Here is an 18,680-nt window from a genome sequence, read left to right as displayed (position 1 = left end):
TTAAAAGAAAATGTTTTTATACATTTTGATTGCATTAAATGGGTGATTATGATGAACATAATTATTGGTGCCTATAGTGAATTTTTTTTTGTTGTAAAACCTGCAGTCTAATGCACACATATTTTTAGAAAACCCTCTACTGAAAAGATGAAGTAAACAAATTTGGTTTGCTGTATTTCTTTTATTAATGTAACTTTCATATGAGTAAATATAATTGCCTTATTTTTACAGGAATTCAGTATGTGGAAGAAATAATAATCTTGAATTACTGGCAGTATGTTTAGAAATATCAACATGCTTAATACCGTTATTTCCAGCAGACATTTTAACAGTATTTGAACCATTAAAATTCTTACCACAGATTGATCATGTTGTTATGACTCACATACAATGTGTCCATGGTATACATTATCATGGAAATTACATAAAAACTTTACTTGAACTTGTTGAAGTCAAAAGTGGGAAATTTTCATTGCTAATATCTTACCTGAATTTTGTACTGATGCTGTTTAAAGTAAGTATAATAAATAATTATGTACAAAAAATATAATCGATCCTTAAAATCAAAGGGCTATTCATTTTTTTAATACATAAACAATCTGTATATCATTTGATATATACAGTAGGATCCCAATAATTTATCACCCATTAATTCGTTTCATTCAATAATTTGTTACCCCTCTGGTAAATTTGTGATTTTTATTTTAGAGGTAAGTACAGTATTGATACACAAAAGTAAATTAAATTTGTAATTACTAATAAAAAGTACTCTATTTGTTTAGGCCTACAGAATAAAAATTCACTTAATTGCAATCATTGTTTTTATATGAGCCTACCAAATGCTATGTATAAGTTACAGTAATCGCGTGAGAAAAGAACTGATAAAATTATTTCACATACCTTTCATTCATATAAACATTTTCATTTGAGCCCTATTTAATCAGTGTTTCATATTTCTTACGAAGTTTAGTACTTTATCAAAAATACTGTATTACGCCATTTTCTTTCAGTTTCTGAAATTCATTACAGTAGTGAACTTTGTGTCATGTGAGTCAGTTCGTACTAGTGTCGCAGGGTCGTACCTATTATTGTATACTGTACTTGCAGAGAAAAATGTCCTGCAAACGTGGAAGTTATAAAAGTTGAGAATCGACAAGAAAGTTTGAGATCCTTCAACGCCTGTGTAAAGGTGAAAGTGCCATTAAAGTACTACAGGAGTTCGGAATCCCTCGTATGTCAGTAAACTATATTAAAAAAAATGCTGATAAAATAGAAGAATTTATGATTAAAGTGGAAGTTACTGACGATGATGTAGCAACCAGAAAGAGAATGAAAACAGCAGAAAATGCTGAAGTTGACGAGGCAGTGTACATTTGGTTTGCACAGTATCATATTTAAGGCCTACCTGTAAGTGGCTCATTAATTATTGAGGCAGCTCTTCAAATGAATGAACGATTAAATGGTGATCCAAATTTTAAAGCCAGCCAGGGTTGGCTAAATGGTTTAAAGCAAGGACAGAATTCATCAGCTTGCAGTTGATGGCAAAAAATGAAGCGCTGACAGTCAGTTTGTATCTGACTATTGTGAAAAATTTAGTTAAAAAATTAAAAGTCTTAATTTAAGTTGTGCGCAGGTGTATATCTGTGACGAAACAGGATTGTCCTGGAAGGTGCTTCCTAAGAAAACCTTAGCATCTTCTGAGAATTTTGCAGCTGGATACAAAGTAAGGAAAGAATGCATCTGTATTCTTATATTTTGTAATGCAAACTGTTGTCATTGACTTCCTCTAGCTGTTATTAGCAAGTCAAAAAACCTGAGAGTTTTTAAACATATAAATCGTAACTTATTACCGGTGAAATATTTTTCTCAGTGGAATGCTTGGATGACGCAAGAAATTTTTAGCTAATGGTTTTACGACTGTTTTGTGCTTGAAGTTCAGCGACATCTTAGAAGATATAATTTACCAGAAAAGGCATTATTTGTGATGAATTAAAAATTAAGACAAAATTAAGAAATTTATTAAAAGTAAAGAAAATCTAGAGGAACGAAGATAAAGAATTCGATGATAACCAGTGAGTAAAATGAGCTACAAAGAAGGGCAGATGCTGATGAAATGCATTGAATGGTATTCCGATCAAATAGAAGCGCAGGTGACAAAGTTAATTCCTATGCAACAAGTTTGTCAATTTGCATTAGAAAAAGAAAGGAAGGTTTACTTTAGAAAGTAAAATAAAGTGTAAATATGTAAACATAAATTTAAATATAGCACCTTTTAAATGATAGGTTTTAAATAAATAAGTGCTTAAATAACAAAACATAGGCCTACTATGTTCTGCAGTACTATGCGTTAGTCTTTGACTTACATATTATAGTGTTGTACATGTAGTGATTTTTTTTAAGTACAGTACAGTGTATATGTAATTTTATAATAAAATTGTGTTAGTAAATGATTTACTTATGTAAACATACTACTCGTACATGTTGCTGTATAATAAAATACTAAATGTTCAGTAGAATACCGTAGTTAAATTTCATCAGTTTGCAATCTTTTTATGACACGTTTAGTAATAGGAAGGAAGGGTGATAATGGTTAGGCCAATGCAGAGTTAATTTTTATGTAACCTGACCTTTGTTATACTATTTGGTAATTTGTCATTTTCGTTAATTCATCACCTCCTCAGTCCCAAAGGTGATGAATTATCAGGGTCCTACTGTACTTAATATGTACATAATAATAAGATGACATTATTATAAGAAGTTACTTATCTGTTTCTTAATTATTTTTTTGGGTGAGAAGTTCCATATTTTTTTTTGGCTGACTTTTATTGCTTACATTTGAGGTGTCTACTTAGCCATTTGATATATTGAACAGAATAATTCATAATCTTTTAACATAAGACTCAACAATTTGATGGAGCATAATTAATTTAATTGGATAATGAAGTAGTCATTTATAGCTTCCTCCTAAATGGTGAGGGATTTTAGAACATTTAAGATTAATAAATCTAATTCTCTTTCAATGTGTTATTTCATTGAATGCCATGCTCCATGGTAAAATTTTCTTCCTTTCTTAATGAAGAAGACTCTGAGTGTAAATCTTAGTCAATTTTTTTATACTTATTACAAAAATGAAACATATTGTAAAATATATACGTTAAGTCTGTGGGAAATTTATCATTTATAAAAAATTTGATGTGGACACCACATGACATTCTTATATGCCTATAAATTACATATACACATTTATTTTAAAATTAAAAGTACTTAACATTTTATTTCATTAATAACTTCTGATGTTTTTTCATATTTTTTTTATTGTTATTATTGTATGTTTGTATTGAAAAAAAAAATTATAATCAGAGGTTAATTATTATTAATAAATCAACATATTTAAATTAAAAAAAAAAGTTAAAAAAAAGGATATGAAGTTGGATTCGAACTGATGTGCCTTCACTTTGTAAAATCCAAATATTTTATTAATTAAAATTTTATTTGGCTTTAATTCTGGAACCAATGAAAGTAGTACCACTTACGTTATATCCTTGAAAAGGTTTTAATGAGGGTTTATTACTGCAGTTAAGAAAAAGTCCACAATCCAAGTTTTTTGGATTTTGGGATTTTTCTGGACACTTTTGGTTCAGTCGATTGCAATCAAAAAGGGAAGGGAGGTGCACAACTAGATGTTACCACAGTCCTAAATCCAAAACTTCAACATTCTACTGCTAATCATTTTTGAGTTATGCGAGATACATACATACAGACATCACACCGAAACTAGTTAAAATGGATTCAGGGATGATCAAAATGGATATTTCCATTGAAATCTGAAAACCGAAATTTATTGTGATCACAATACTTCCTTTACTTCATTCAAGGAAGTAAAAAAGATGTGCTTAGTTCTAATGTTAATTTTGAAACAATTCTTATTTAAGTTTCATTTTTGGGTTAATAACATAGAAAATTGAAAAATTATCTTAATGATGGTAAAATTAGTGTTCTATCTACCAATAGCAGTAGTAGTTACTGTCATTATAGACTTGGGTATAGTTTATGGTACATCTGTTTCTCACAATTTTATCATTAAAATGGAAGAATCATTGATCTTAAATGCGCTATCCTGTAGGCAAAAAATCCCTATGGACAACGCCATTACTATTAAGAAACAAATTAGCATGGTTATGATTTGCTAATTTTTGCTTTTTTGGGATGTGATGAGTTTGAAAGTGTGCACTCCTTGCTCTGCATTTTGTTTCTGGGTCGTACTCAAATATCCAAGATTCATCCTTCCTTTCAATTCTTCCTAGAAGATAGCAGCACACCTCCACCCTGTTGTTTTTCTGTTCAACAGTGAGGTTTTTTTGGACTAATTTTACACAAACTTTTTCATGTCTAATTTGTTTGTCAAAATTTGATGGACTGTGGTATGGTTCAAATTCAGTTGTTCTGCAATCATTCTGACAGTTAATCACTGGTCCATACTGTATCAAGTCTCTTGATTCACTCAACATAGTCGTCACTTTTTGATGTTACCAGTCTTCTGGAGCATGGATCATTCGCAACTGATTCCCAGCCATCTGAAAATGCTTGCATCTAAAACTTGGGCTCGTGACAGAGTGTCATCTCCTTACACTCTCTTCAGTTTTGAAAAAGCTTCAGTAGCATTCCACCGAGTTTAACACAAAACTGATTGCACAATGTTGCTCATATTAGTTTGTATCACTCATCTTTGTAATGTACAACAAAAACTCATTTCACAAAATGTTTGTTTACATCTCACGTGGCAACAGTTTACTTAAAATATTAATATCTAATATAAATCAGCTGTTCATATAACCATATGTTTACTAGTAACTTTAGAGTGTTGCCACTTAGGCTGCCAAAAAGAACTAGTTTCATTACTTTATCTACAGACCTCGTATTAATTTTGTGTGACCATGGATGATTGGATTTTCTATTAATAGTTACTTTACTTACTGTAGGTTTTTGATTTTAATTATTTCAAATTAATTAAATCATTTTAATTAATTTGTTGAAAAATGTTTTTTTTTAAATATGTCAATTTTTCAATAAAAATAAATATTTGAAAAACAATAAAAAGGAACTGAGAATCTAATTTTCTTATTTTTGTTTATTTTTATATTTGAATGTATTGAAAATATGGTTCATTTTCCAGCTAACCAACCATAGTAGTATGCATTAAGCTCTTTTAATATTTAATATGTATATAAGTGTTGTAGTATTTATTAAAAGATTATTATATATAACATACTGATTATTTTATTTTTATGTGTACATAGATTTTATTTTTGTATGGTTTTTAATTTATCATTTTCATGATAGCTGCCTCAATGTCCATTTTGTCATTTTAGTAAACTCCTGACTTTCTATATATGACTAAATTAGGCATTGATATGCTATCAAAATGTACTGTGTAAAAATTTTCAAGTTTGATTCAATAGCTTATGGAGGCTGACTATTTTATATTACTTTGATAGTTTTTTTTTTTTATTGTAATACCCACCTAGTGTCAATGTGACTTCAATTTACACCATCATTCATCTGTGTTGAAATTCACTGTTCTCTATTTCCTAATTTTATATTATCATCCTCTGTCACCACATCAGCCATCTTGTTTTGGGTTCACCTTTCTTTCACTCCTATTAGAAGACAAATATTTGCAGTATAAACTTGTCTTGCCATTTTTAATAATTTTAATTTTATTTCTATTTCCTTTTATTTTTATTTCCATTTGTGACTTTAATAAGATAGACTTCTTATCACTGTGATTTAAGGCAACCCTGTATCAGTTTCCCTTGAATTTCTGTTATCAATAATAGTGATTGTAGTAAGAAAGCAATCCATAAAACAAATCCATAAATAATGGAGGTGTATCTCAATTATTCATGATATGTTGCAATGATATGTTGCATATACAGTAGTGTTTTTATTTCATTCATTTATGTTGTACCGTTCAGTACATTTTATTGCAGTATATTGTGTGATTAATTTTTTTATAGTACTCTTTGTCCTATATGTATATAGTCAGTATTGAGAATACTGTGATAAAAAGTGCTTGTTTGTGTTACTGCATTATCAGAAAAAGTATACAATATTGCTATTCTTGCCAGCCTACCGAACTTTCCGTATATATATATATATTTTCATAATATAAATATATATATATATATATATATATATATATATTTTTATATTATAACCTAATATTGGTGCTAATTATTGTTCACATTCTTAATTCTAGTATTCATGGGGAATGCTTGACTGGAATGGATGATGTAGAATGCAATAATGGGATTTGATGTATGGTTTCAAAAAAAACTTAAAGTATTTACCATGTTATTCAGTAATTCCTCATTATACATGTATAATTTATATGGATAATTGAAAGTGTATTTGTAAATGGTGTAAAACTGTATAAATTTCTTGATTGTCAACAGATAAATTATGTGTTCTGTTAAGTATTATTATTTTTTTCAGGTAGAACAGGTTAAAGTGAGTTGGACTGCATTGGCTGGACTAATGTTTGTTTTAAGAGATGTATTTCCACATTATCAAACTTGGTATTACGTTGATCTTGATGAACGTGTTGAAATTGGATGGTTATGTATTCAGTTGCTACATATGAGTTTAAATGGTTCTCAGGAAGAGTTATCACCTCCTCAGACATCTGTACCAAAATATTCTGGTGGTACAAATCCAACTCCTAGTTCTGGACCAACCTTTAATTTAATGGCTAATTCTTGTTTGTATAGTTTACTGAATAAAGATGCTGGTTTAACTCTTATTCGTATTGTGGCTACAGGTAATTATTTTTTAAGAATGTAGTTATTAAAGATCATAATCTATCTTAGAGATATTGGTTTGTGAAGATCATTCTCTTATTTCTTTCATATAAATGTTTTCTTAACCATTCATTTTTAAAGGAGAACAATGTTGAAATGGTCACATTTTAGAATACAATTTAATTTTGTTAATCTGATTTAGATTTCCTGCTACTTTTAAAAGGTTTTAGATTACATTTACTGCCTTAAAGTGATTGAAATCATTAGTAAAAATCTAAGGTTTTTTTCAGTTAAATATATTTATTTTTTACAAAATTTTTTTGAAACGTTGTATTTTGAATCTTTATTATTAATTTTAAAAATTATTGGTTCCTGCCCCCTTCAAAGTACTCCCCTCTCTTATTCACACACTTTTCCCAGCAGTGTTTCCATTCTGTGATGTCCTAGAGAGCCTCATTTAAAAATGGCCTTTGAGATCTATGATGAATTTGCTGTAACGTTATCAATAGTCTCAAAATGGTGTCCTTTCATCACTGATTTTAATTTTGGAAAAAAAATCACAAGGAGCCAGGTCTGGCGAGTAGGGAGGCTGAGGGAGAACATCATATAATTTTTGGCACAAAACTGATGAATTTGACAAAGCTGAGTATGCATATTGTCATGGTGAAAGGCTTGCTACAATTCTAGTCTCTTTTTGCAGATTTGTTCATATGTAACTGTTGTAAAATGCCTTGATAGTATTCACAGTTCACTTTCACCTTGAGGCAAGAATTCAAAATGCACAGTTCCGTTAAAATTGATAAAGAGAGAGAGCATCACTTTGACATTGGATTGAGACTAACGTGCTTTCTTGGGGTATGAAGATCCTTTGCCAGTCCATTGTGATGATTGAACTTTTGTCATGACATTGTAATTGCCAACTCAGCTTTTGTCTCCTGTTATGATCCATTGCATGAATGTTTCATTGTATTGGCTTGTTCAAGAAATAGCCGACAAACGTCCACTCAATGTTCTTTCTGCTTTCCGTCATCAGACGAGTAACAAACTTTGCTACAACTCAATGCGTGTTAAATTTTTCAGTCAAAATGTCATGACATGATCCAGTCAAGATGCTAACCTCTTCTGCAAGTTCTCTGGCAGTCAGTTGACAATTTGCGCACATCAGATCATTGATTTTCTGAATCGGAGTGTCATCAGTTGAAGTCGAAGGCCTTCCTGGTTGAGGGTCATCTTTGATTGACTGATGACAACTTTTATTAGCGTTTATTAAGATCATAATAATTTTTTAGAGCATTTTAGAGATAAATACAAGAGACAAATAGATAAAAATGTATTGATCCTTTTCACTCATGTCAAAGTATCTCAGAAAAACATATTTTCTTGTTATACTTATTCTTCTGTTTAAAAGCATTCTTATTTATAAACTTTTTTTTCTGTTAGGAAAATTCTTTAACTTATATAATGATAGAAGTTAAAGATATTCTATCATTTTGCTGTTGAAGATATATTAAAATATGATAGTCTCTTAGCTGATAAAATTTATTGTTGCTTTTTCAGTTTTTCCTCTATCTTACAGAATGTATGTTGTTTATAATATTTATTTACTTTTATGTTAATATTACTATAAAAAATCTGATGTGGAAACCACATGACTTTCTTATATGCTTATTAAATTATATGTACACATTTTTTGCTGCGCTTCATTTAAACTTATTTCATTTGAAAGTGAGATACAATCCTCCAATTCTTTAATAAAGTGGACAGTTACACAATTGTTGAAATATTAGTTTTTATTAGCATCAAATATTTATATAATTATTAATTCAATAATCTTACATGAAATATTAGGTAGAGTAGACGTCCCTTTATTTCTCGTATTACTAGATCAGTATTATTCGTATCGTCGTGAGTTGCTGATTAACAAAAGTTTTAGATTTCTGGTGTGTTGTATAAATAAAAGTTAATAATAATTAAATTATTCCGTTCAATGCACTCCTGGATACTGGTTACAAATGTTAATTTCAACCTTATGGTGCAAAATATTCAGTTTTTATTTTTGGATTGTTTGGTGAATAATCAAAAATGAAAAAAAAAACAGTCATACAGGAAAAAGAAAGATAACATGAAGAAATATATCTCAAAAAATGACAAGAAGATGAATATTAAGGGGAAGAAAATGTTAAGAACAAGGGAAGAATAACAAAATTAAGAGAAGATCATAAATATAAAGAGGAGAAAATGTTAAAACCAAAGAAAGAATAAAAAGATTAAGAGAGTATGATGAATGTAAAGAGAGAGAAGATTTGAAAACTAGAGAATGTGTACACAAATTAAGATCAGAAGAATTACATCAAACCAAAAACAAATAAATGAAATGATGCAACTCTGACTTAGGGAGAATATTGTTCGATAATATCAGAGGATTAATGAACTAAAAAATAAGAATTTTGTTGTAATTTATTAAAGATTGGGCATGTATGCCTAAGTGTATATGTTCTTGTGAGGGTCTATTTTTCAGTCACTGTTGTTAACTTTAATGCAGATAAAATTAAACTAGAAACAAAAGTAATTTGATTCTAAATTATAATTTTCAATTAATATTAAGTAATCAGATGTTTCACCAAAGTTACTACATATACACACATGTAATATTGCCTATTAAATTATATATATATTTTTAAAAGTACATAAAATTTTATTTCACTAACTTCTGATTTTTTTCACATTTTTTTTTGTCGTTATTATTGAATAATTATTTATTGTAAAAATGTTTTTACAATCATGGGTTAATAATTATTAAATCACTGTACAAGGGATGTCGCTAAAGTAAAGACCGCTGGGAAATTTCTCTCCTTAAGGTTGGCGAACCTGTGTCATTCATCGTCATGCTAGTAATGTACACACTGCATTGTTGTCTAAGTTGTCGCATTGTAGTATCTTTGATTATGTGTGAGTTATTACATTATAAAATAAATAGGCAGTTGGTTGCTGTATATGGTGATAATATAATGAATGAAAGAAATGTCTGATATGAAAGGTTTAGAAATAACAGCATTAATGTACATGCTGAAGAACGTTCGGCCCTAGATAATCATCAAGGACTTGTTGAAACACATTGATGATGAAATCAGAAAAGATCATCTTTCAACAATTTCTGACCTGGCCCTCTTTTTCCTGATGTTTCAAGAGCTGTTGTTGGTGGCATTGTTTATGACCAGTTAGGCTTCAGAAAGTTTTGTGCATGTTGGATGCTGCATGTCTAAATGGAATGTCACAAAAAAATCCGAATGAGATCTGCTTTGGAATTTTTGATATGCTACCCAGAAAAAGGTGATGAGTTCTTAATTCAAATGTTACCAGCAATGAAACATGGATTTTGTATTACACACCAGAGAGAAAATGGTAGTCGTATGAATGGCATAATTGTTGATCACCTACCAGATCATCAAAGGATCAGCCACAGCCATTTGGATGCAAACTGATGGCCACAGTCTTTTGGGATCAGTTTGGGATACTGCTGATTGATTTTATGCCATGTGGAACGACTATAAATGCAGAAGCCTACTGCGAAATTCTGTGTAAGTTACGGGATGCCATTCAAAATCGGTGACATGGGAAACTGATCGATTGCATATTGCTGCACGATAATCATGTCCACACGTTGCGAGTCAGACATGTGATATACTGAGAACGTTTGGATGGGTAATTTACGATCACCCACCATATAGTCCGGACTTAGTGCCTTCTGATTACTATTTGTTTGGGAAATTGAAAGAATTTTTGAGCAGTAAGCAATTTGTGGTTGACGATGAACTTAAAAATGCTGTTAATCAGTGACTAAATGGACTGGCGGCAAAAGAATATGACGAGGGTTTATTGAAGCAGGTGTATTGATACGATAAATGTCTTAATTCATGTGGCGATTATATAGAGAAGTAGTATAAGGTATGTAGTTTAAGAGAAATAAAAAATATTATAAAGTTTTCAGAATAAATTTGTTTACAATGTAACGGTCTTTACTTTAGAGATAACCTCTCATACTTAAATTAAAAAAAAGGAGATGAAGTCTCCTGATTTGAACCAATGTGCCTTCCTTTGTAAGATCCAAATATTTCATTAATTAAAATTTTATTTTGCGACAACTCTGGAACCAATGAAAATAAATACCACTTATGATATATCATTGAAAAGCTCTCAATGAGGGCTTTACTGCACTTAAGAAAAAGTCCAAAATCCAAATGTTTTGGAATTTTGCACTTTTTGGTTCAGTCAATTGCAATCAAAAGGGGAGGTGCAAAACTAGATGTTACAATAGTCTTAAATCCAAAATTTCAACATCTTATGCTAATCATTTTTGAGTTATGCAAGATACAACATGAAGTATATATATATATATATATATATATATATATATATATATATACGTACGTAGACGTCACATTGAAACTAGTCAAAATGGATTCAGGAATGGTTAAAATGGATATTTCCATTGAAATCTGTAAACTGAAATTTTTCCTTTACTTCATACAAGGAAGTAAAAATTTTGTAAGTTGAATGTCGAGATAATCGTGAAGTGAAAATATATTATTTGATTAACAAACTAATTTAAAATATGACACTTTCTAAATTTGTAGAAATACGCTCTCAGATCTTTTCAGAACCATTGTCCTATTCCTTTAGCTGTGAGTTGTTAGTGTTTCTTTTCTTCAATCTATGAGAAATCTGTTTAGTTTGTATTGATGTTTGTTTAATCAATTTTTTCTAAATTCAGTTTTTTGTAATTTCACATCATTCAAGTGTTGAGTTTATGGGTTTTACGTTATATATGTATAAAATTTGCATGATGTAGTTAATTCTTTGTATGTGCAGCCAGTTTCTGTGATATAATTTGTAAATAATATTTATGTGAGGGTGTAATATTTGTATGTGTGAATATCATATATTATATTCATATCTGTGGTGAATGTTCATTTGATCTGCCTATTGTAATATTTTGTACATTCATGTTTGTTTAATTTTTTTACTTCTGGATTGTAGTAATCAAATTTCTTTCTTGCTAATTTTGATGAGTAATCTAAAAAAAAAATTTCTGCACTGTATTGATTTTGTTCTTTATTTTATGTAATTTGTGGTTCTTAAATTGATATGTAACTCAAATGAGTGGATCAGTATACACATGAAAAAAGATGCATGTTTTTTCTGTGGGTGTGATTAGATATGTTTTGGGTAAGAATGAGTTGATCGGTATTTTGAAATATGTTTTGATTATGTATGTATGCGCATGCATGTGTGCATGTGCATATGAGCAGTTGTATTTAGGATATGGTGAAGTAGCCTAGGAAGTTGAAATTTCCATCACCAAAATTATTATCATAATTTTTAAGTCAGATTTATTGTTTAACCCCATACTAACTGGATATCCCAACCAATTTGGGACTGGTGACATTTCATTATTATTAATAAGGAAACAACAGTTCTGAAAATAGCTTCTGGAAAGGTGTTTCCATATAATTTATCAAATAAGTTCTATTAAAATTAGTTTTTATTTAATGAATACTTTATTTATTTTATGGTCATTTTATTAGATTTCTGTTACTGATAATCTGTGAAGTAATTATTTACTGTAATAAAACATTTTATAGAATATATCATTGGCATCTTTTAGAGTTTAATACCTTCTGAGGGTGTCTATTTATTCTGTTTGCTCTTGCAACTAGAACACAATTAACAACATTTAATATAAACTAATTTATTAAAAAAAAAAGATTAGTAATAATTTATCACAAAGTGTAATTATAATCAAACAAATGGTATATTACAGAATTAAAAGATCCAACTTTTTTAAATATTTAAAAAACCTTAAATTGAATTCTTTTATATTTTTTTTATTCTGTAAAATAATTGCACAATTTAATAGTAACATAGGTGTGCAATGGTATAAAGTGTATAGCTTTAGATTACATTTCTTTTGTTTGTTTGTTTTATTTTTTAGGAGAACAACGTTTATTTGATATGGTAGAAAAGTTTCCATCATGGAATAGTGGGAAGAGTTCTGTATTAGTTAATACTGTTCATTTAGCATTATCAGTTCTTAATCGAATAATACTTTATAAAGGTGTTCAACAGGTAATTTCTACCATTTCTTTTTGTTTATTTACATTGCTTTTACATAGAGTCTATGAAACCAATCTAATTGGTACATAATAAGATTTTAACTTTTCATCACCTAATTGAAAAAAAACTTTTTTTTTGCTGGTTGTAATTATGATCATATTGTGTATTCCTTGTTTGTTTAAACTGAAGTATATATTATTAAAAATAGCTTTGCTCACAAGGTTTGACATGTTAACAAAACCAGTGTGCTAACATTTGGAGAAATTGAAGCAGCTGAGTGATTCACTCTTTGAGAACCAGTGACCTCAATCTGTGGACTAGTTTAGTTCTCCAGATCAATTTTTGAACTTAACTGGTTTTGATATAATTAGAATTATAAATATATGAATACAATAATTTATTTTATGCTATTTATATAAATGTCAGCAGACTTCTTTTTATCCCTTTATATTCTAAATTCTTCCCCGCTCCACCAACAATTACCATTAATTGAAGCTTTATATTCTAAACACTGTGTAATTTATAAATATACACAGATTGCAAAGAAAAGAGACTTCAGTGTTCTTAAGTAGTTCAGTGTTCTAAAGTAAGTACAATTTATTTTTAAGTTTAGCTAGTAGAAGCAACTGGAGTAGGCTACATTTTATTTCTTTTTTTAAATAAAGTCAAAGAAATTATTTATTAATTTGATAAAGAAATTTTGTTATATAATTTGTGGTAATTTTTGTGACAGTTTTTTTTTTTTTTGAATAGTTCATGTCTCAAGTCAGGTTATGTAAGTTGGCTTTGGTACTAATAGGCAAATTACCCACATGCTATAAATAAAATAGTACAGTTCAGATTGTGTTGTAAAATTTTTTATTGGTCATATGATGTTATTTTTTGAATATTTAATTCCATAACAATATTTTCATCGAGATCAGAATTATTTTTATTTTATAAAAATAAGTATTTTATTTCTGAAAGATTTTAGAAAGATAAAGCAGTTGATGTCATCTAATAACTGCTTTGTTTGGTTATTTCTAAAAGAAGCTCAGTCATTTTAAAATTTAGTTATTTAAAATGTTTAATGGCTAAAATAAATAAGAATACCTGTTTAATAAATAAACCTATCTTACAAAAATGAAATGTATTTTTAATATTAAAACTAACTTCTACACTAAACCTTATCAAATGTTTCTTATAAGCTTATCAGTTAAGAAATAAATCAATTCATAAGGTATTGAAAATCTGGTGTGGTTTTGTAGTAACTTAAAAATTGCACTCAAATATAATCTAAAAAAAGTAAACAACATAAAAGAATACCTAAACTAAGTTTAAAACTGAAAATAAACATCATCTAAATCTGAAGACAACATTTCATTACATATATACTTATAAAGATTAGTTACATACATTTAATGTGTGTAACCTCAATCTGAAGTTTTTCAAAAAATATCAGCTATTGATAAAATTCACCAAAATTAAGAGGTATAATTTTCAGTAATTCTTTATTAGTAGTACTGATTTTTAAAGTAGTTAATTTTAATTTGTTTAAGTGGCAGCAACTCATCAAATTTAAGTGGTTGTAGAAACACAGTTGTAGGAATAAGCTGGGATTGTACACTGTGTGTCAAAGTATGTGAAATGGTTAAATAATTGCAAAGACTAATTAATGAGTGTGAGAATATATGAAGAAATTTGTTAATCATAGATTTCCGTGAGTGAATTATAATTGGTAGTAAATTTGTTACCATAAATTTCCCTTTTCATGGTGCAACTGAATATGCTGTTAACAGTATGTTTGTTTAAGTTCATTTACTTTATCTTGTGGATGTCACCTTTCATTTCATTTCTAGAATAAACAACTAAAACAAGTTTGCTAGGATTGGGAAGAAAATGGTTTGTATTTTTATTTATTTATTTCTTATTTGCTTGATGATTTTGCCACATAAGCTTAAAGCTTGTCTGTGGGATATGGGAATGGAATTTTTAGCATATGAAAAATGCCATGTCTAACTGGATTCAAATCCAGGTCCCCCGGATGAAAGACTAAGATGCTACCACTCCGCTACAGAGATTGGCATTTATGTTGAGTCATTTAATTTATGATAAAAAGAATTGAAAAAGTTATTATATCAAACAATTTACTTGTTGATCTTTATTACTTCAATGGTAATTTATCATTCAGTGCAGTATGTTATGTAATTTATAAAAATTTTGATTGTTTTTGGAATGGTTCTAATTTTATATTTAAAAAAAACATTATTTTTAACTGTTTCAGGATCCAAGTAAATTATCACCGACTGAAGAAGAAATTTATAAAGAGCCTAAAGATACGGATCAATACCATTGTGTATTAAATGTTGCCAGTTATATACATCACAGTTTCAATCCAAAATTAAGAGTTCTTGCTTGCCGCTTGCTGACACGGTTTGCTGATGTATGCATTTACTAATTTATTAATATTAAGTTATATTTTTAGTTGTATATACTATATTTTAATTTCTTTTTGTACTGATTATTTTTCTGTTTTTTCTCACTATATTGTATTTATTTTGTTATGTAATATACATACTATCCTTCTATACTAATTATTTTGTACGAATTTGTTGTTGATATTTTACATTTTGGATCTTCATCAAAACTTTCCATTGTAGCATTCAATTGTACCGTCTGTGTGTGTGACTGTATTTATTACACTGTCCAATGATATCCCAGTAATTTTAGTAAATTATAATAATTTTGACTTTCTAGAGCAGAACTTAATGGGTATGTAGATTATCATTTTATGATCATGTTTTTGTTTTGTGGTCAGTATTTATGTCTGTCAAATATTTATTTCTGCTTTTGTCAAATTTCTATACATTTTGTGTCATCTGATAATGACATAGTTTGAAAATGAATTGTTATAATTTAAAATGTATATGAAATTCTATTTATGTAACATATTTAACAAAAGTGGTGAATAAAAATTATTTATATTATAAACAGTGTCATCAACTTTAATTGATCTTTGTAAAATAAAAAGTCTAATTAATTATTTGATGTCTCTAATGCCTTAAAAAATTTTTTTTGGTTAAATTTAACTCAAACTTTCTACAAATTTTGGTAATGAAAATTTTGACTACTATTTTTACATTGATTTTACAAACTAATTATGACTGTTTGTTGTTAAAAATTTTCTGTATAAATAAATACATTTTCTGTATAAATTTTCTGTCTGTTAAATATATCTCTTTAATTGTATTAAATTATTTACTATTTCCTCCCTCCCATAATATTATACAGTATTAATTTCATAATGTTTTTTCTTTCAGAATACTAGATTGTCATTAATGTTATGTACAGGTCTTGAACCATATACCATCAGAGATATGTTTTTACAACCACTGTATTCAGATTGTGAATCTAGTCAACTAAAGGTAACTTTTGTATTTCTTGTGTGCTTTTTTTCTTATTTGAGTAGAAAATAAATATTTGAGTAAATTTTTTTTTTATTAATAAATAATGAATTGCTTTAATGTAATGTTGAAGAAAAATTTGCCTAAAAAAGGTTTCTGTTGAGAAACTAAATCAAATGGTGAAGTTAGAAATAGTTGTGTGATCAATGAATGGTCCTGCTCAAAATATTCAGCATTTATTCGAAAAAAAAAAGATGAAATAGATCATGTATAAAGGATTTTTAAGTTGAATAATTATGTACAATTTTAAAACATCTGTAGTGAACATAAATTAAATGGATAGCTGAAATCATGTTGCACAATTATAATATTATTGGCTATATTATGGTTCTGTCTGTTGTGCTTCCTTGAGTTCTAAAATGTATACTAATCATATTTTATAAGTTTTACTATGGTAGTAATTTTGTAAATGAAGCACTGGAATATTTAAGTAATAGTCTTTATTTATGTGCTGTTAACATTTGAGAATATTTCTGTTTGAAAGTAGTAAACTTTTTTCTCTAAATGCTTAATAAAACCTTTAATATTGCAATACCCTTAGATAACCTTATCATTCTGAAATAGGTTTTCAGATGCTTAAAATGTACCTAATACATTAAATCCGTTTAATCCATATTTATTAACTTTGTTCTTTAAATAAACTTTGTTATTTGGTTTAGCTGTCTTTATACCTAAGATTAAGAAAAATAATATTAAAATTTGACAAATCTTTTACTTTTTTTTTGAGGTTTAACATAGTGTCTTAATTATTATGATTATCTTTTGAAGATCATCATTAGCCAGGTCTGTTAAAAATATAAGCATCTTCTTCTCGTACCACCATCTATTTTCTACTTCCTTCAAGACACTGTCCTCCATTCCCTTAAATCTACTACCCTCAGCCTCCTTCCCAACACTTCTGTTTCATGCAACCTCCTAAATATCCTTGCTTTTCCATTTTCATTAAATGCCTGAACCATCTCATTTTGATCTCTATTTTCTACTATAAGTTTTCCCATTTTTCATTATATCTTCACCCTTCCATTCCTTATCATTTCTAACCTTGCAGTTTCCATACTACTTTATATATTCATTATAACTTTTAACAAAAAAAAAAAGTTAATTTAATTTCAGTTATAAATTCTTTATTACAAGGGTTTTAAGTAGGTCTGTACATTATAGGTTTTTTTATTTGAACAGTTGTTTGACAACCCCCTAACAATGCTAGGCGTGACTTAATTTTAAAAACACTTGTGTCTTTCACAAATTTTCTACATTTTCTGTTCCTGTTCTAGAATTTCACTTATGTAGAAGAAGCAAGTCATGAGTTGTAGATATAAAAAAAAGCTCTTACCCATCTTGTCTGCACACTACTGAATTATCTACATTTTCCTTAGAATTATTAAACCATTGTGATTAAATAAATAATAGTGTTTAGTGATTGATTTCCAAACTACATAGAAATTAGACTTCATATAGGTGCTAAAATTTAAAATTTGTAACTTCTCTTTGTTCCATAATGTGGTATTATTATGAATAGAGACATTTTATGTACTTCTACTTTGAATGTCAAGACAGCTTCATCAACTGCACATTTTTGTTGTGGGATCATTCAATCTTTGGAAATTACATTTGTAAAGTGATAGATAAGTGTGTGGGTTCTTGTATAAAATGAATAAGAATTATATTGATTTTATTGAACTTTAAATCATGATCCTTGCCCCTTGTTTTGCTGTCCCCTTGATAAAAATTATCGTTTGTAAATAAATGACATTCATAATTGATATTAGGAATTTTAGAGAAATTCAGAAAAAATATAATATTTACAATGGAGAAATTAAATGCAACAAATTATTGGGTAAAAGGATTTTAGTTATTTCCCAAATATTTTGTGAAAGTCAGCCCTTGGTAAATTAAAAGCTAAATCAAAAAAATATTTTTAGCTAGTGATTTTTATTTTTTTAATGACTTCCTAATGTAAAAGATTTAAAATTGGTTCAATTGCTAATGATCTCTTTTATAGTAAACATATTTAAGCTCTGCTTTATTATGATATATTTTGTTAGGAATTAATTCATTACAAGGTTCAAAATTTGTATATGGAAATGGACATTTTGTAGCATAAGAAAAATACCATGCCTGACCAGGACTGAACCTGGGGCCTAAGGATGTAAAGCTGAAAAGTTAATAAATACACTGCCAATCTTCATTGTGGATGGATTTTACTCTAAATAAATAATTTTTGAAAGAAATTATAACTTTGTCTGTTTGTTCTTTTGTTATTTACATTGGTAGTTGTAATACCTAATGTTTATTTCTAAATAAAAAGATTTATTAATATATC

General features: G+C 28.4%; 1 protein-coding gene across 2 annotated transcripts in view; it reads left to right on the top strand.

Moving 5' to 3' along the window:
* The window catches only part of Nup188 (nuclear pore complex protein Nup188), a 98,862-nt gene that overhangs the window by 32,150 nt on the left and 48,032 nt on the right, over positions 1-18,680 (top strand). For both annotated transcript variants that reach the window (XR_012756984.1, XM_075370510.1), the window contains exons 10-14: positions 232-514; positions 6,496-6,820; positions 12,793-12,926; positions 15,178-15,336; positions 16,214-16,318. Coding sequence is in view for 1 of the 2 variants with exons in the window: in XM_075370510.1 (XP_075226625.1) it covers positions 232-514; positions 6,496-6,820; positions 12,793-12,926; positions 15,178-15,336; positions 16,214-16,318 (1,006 nt within the window). In the remaining variant the exon portion in view is untranslated. The remainder of the gene's footprint in view (positions 1-231; positions 515-6,495; positions 6,821-12,792; positions 12,927-15,177; positions 15,337-16,213; positions 16,319-18,680) is intronic.

The sequence above is a fragment of the Lycorma delicatula genome, chromosome 7 (assembly GCF_047948215.1).
Source record: "Lycorma delicatula isolate Av1 chromosome 7, ASM4794821v1, whole genome shotgun sequence".
In the NCBI taxonomy this organism is placed as follows: domain Eukaryota; kingdom Metazoa; phylum Arthropoda; class Insecta; order Hemiptera; family Fulgoridae; genus Lycorma; species Lycorma delicatula.
Note: the sequence above shows the minus strand (reverse complement) of the source record. Positions and strands in the feature narration are given on the sequence as shown.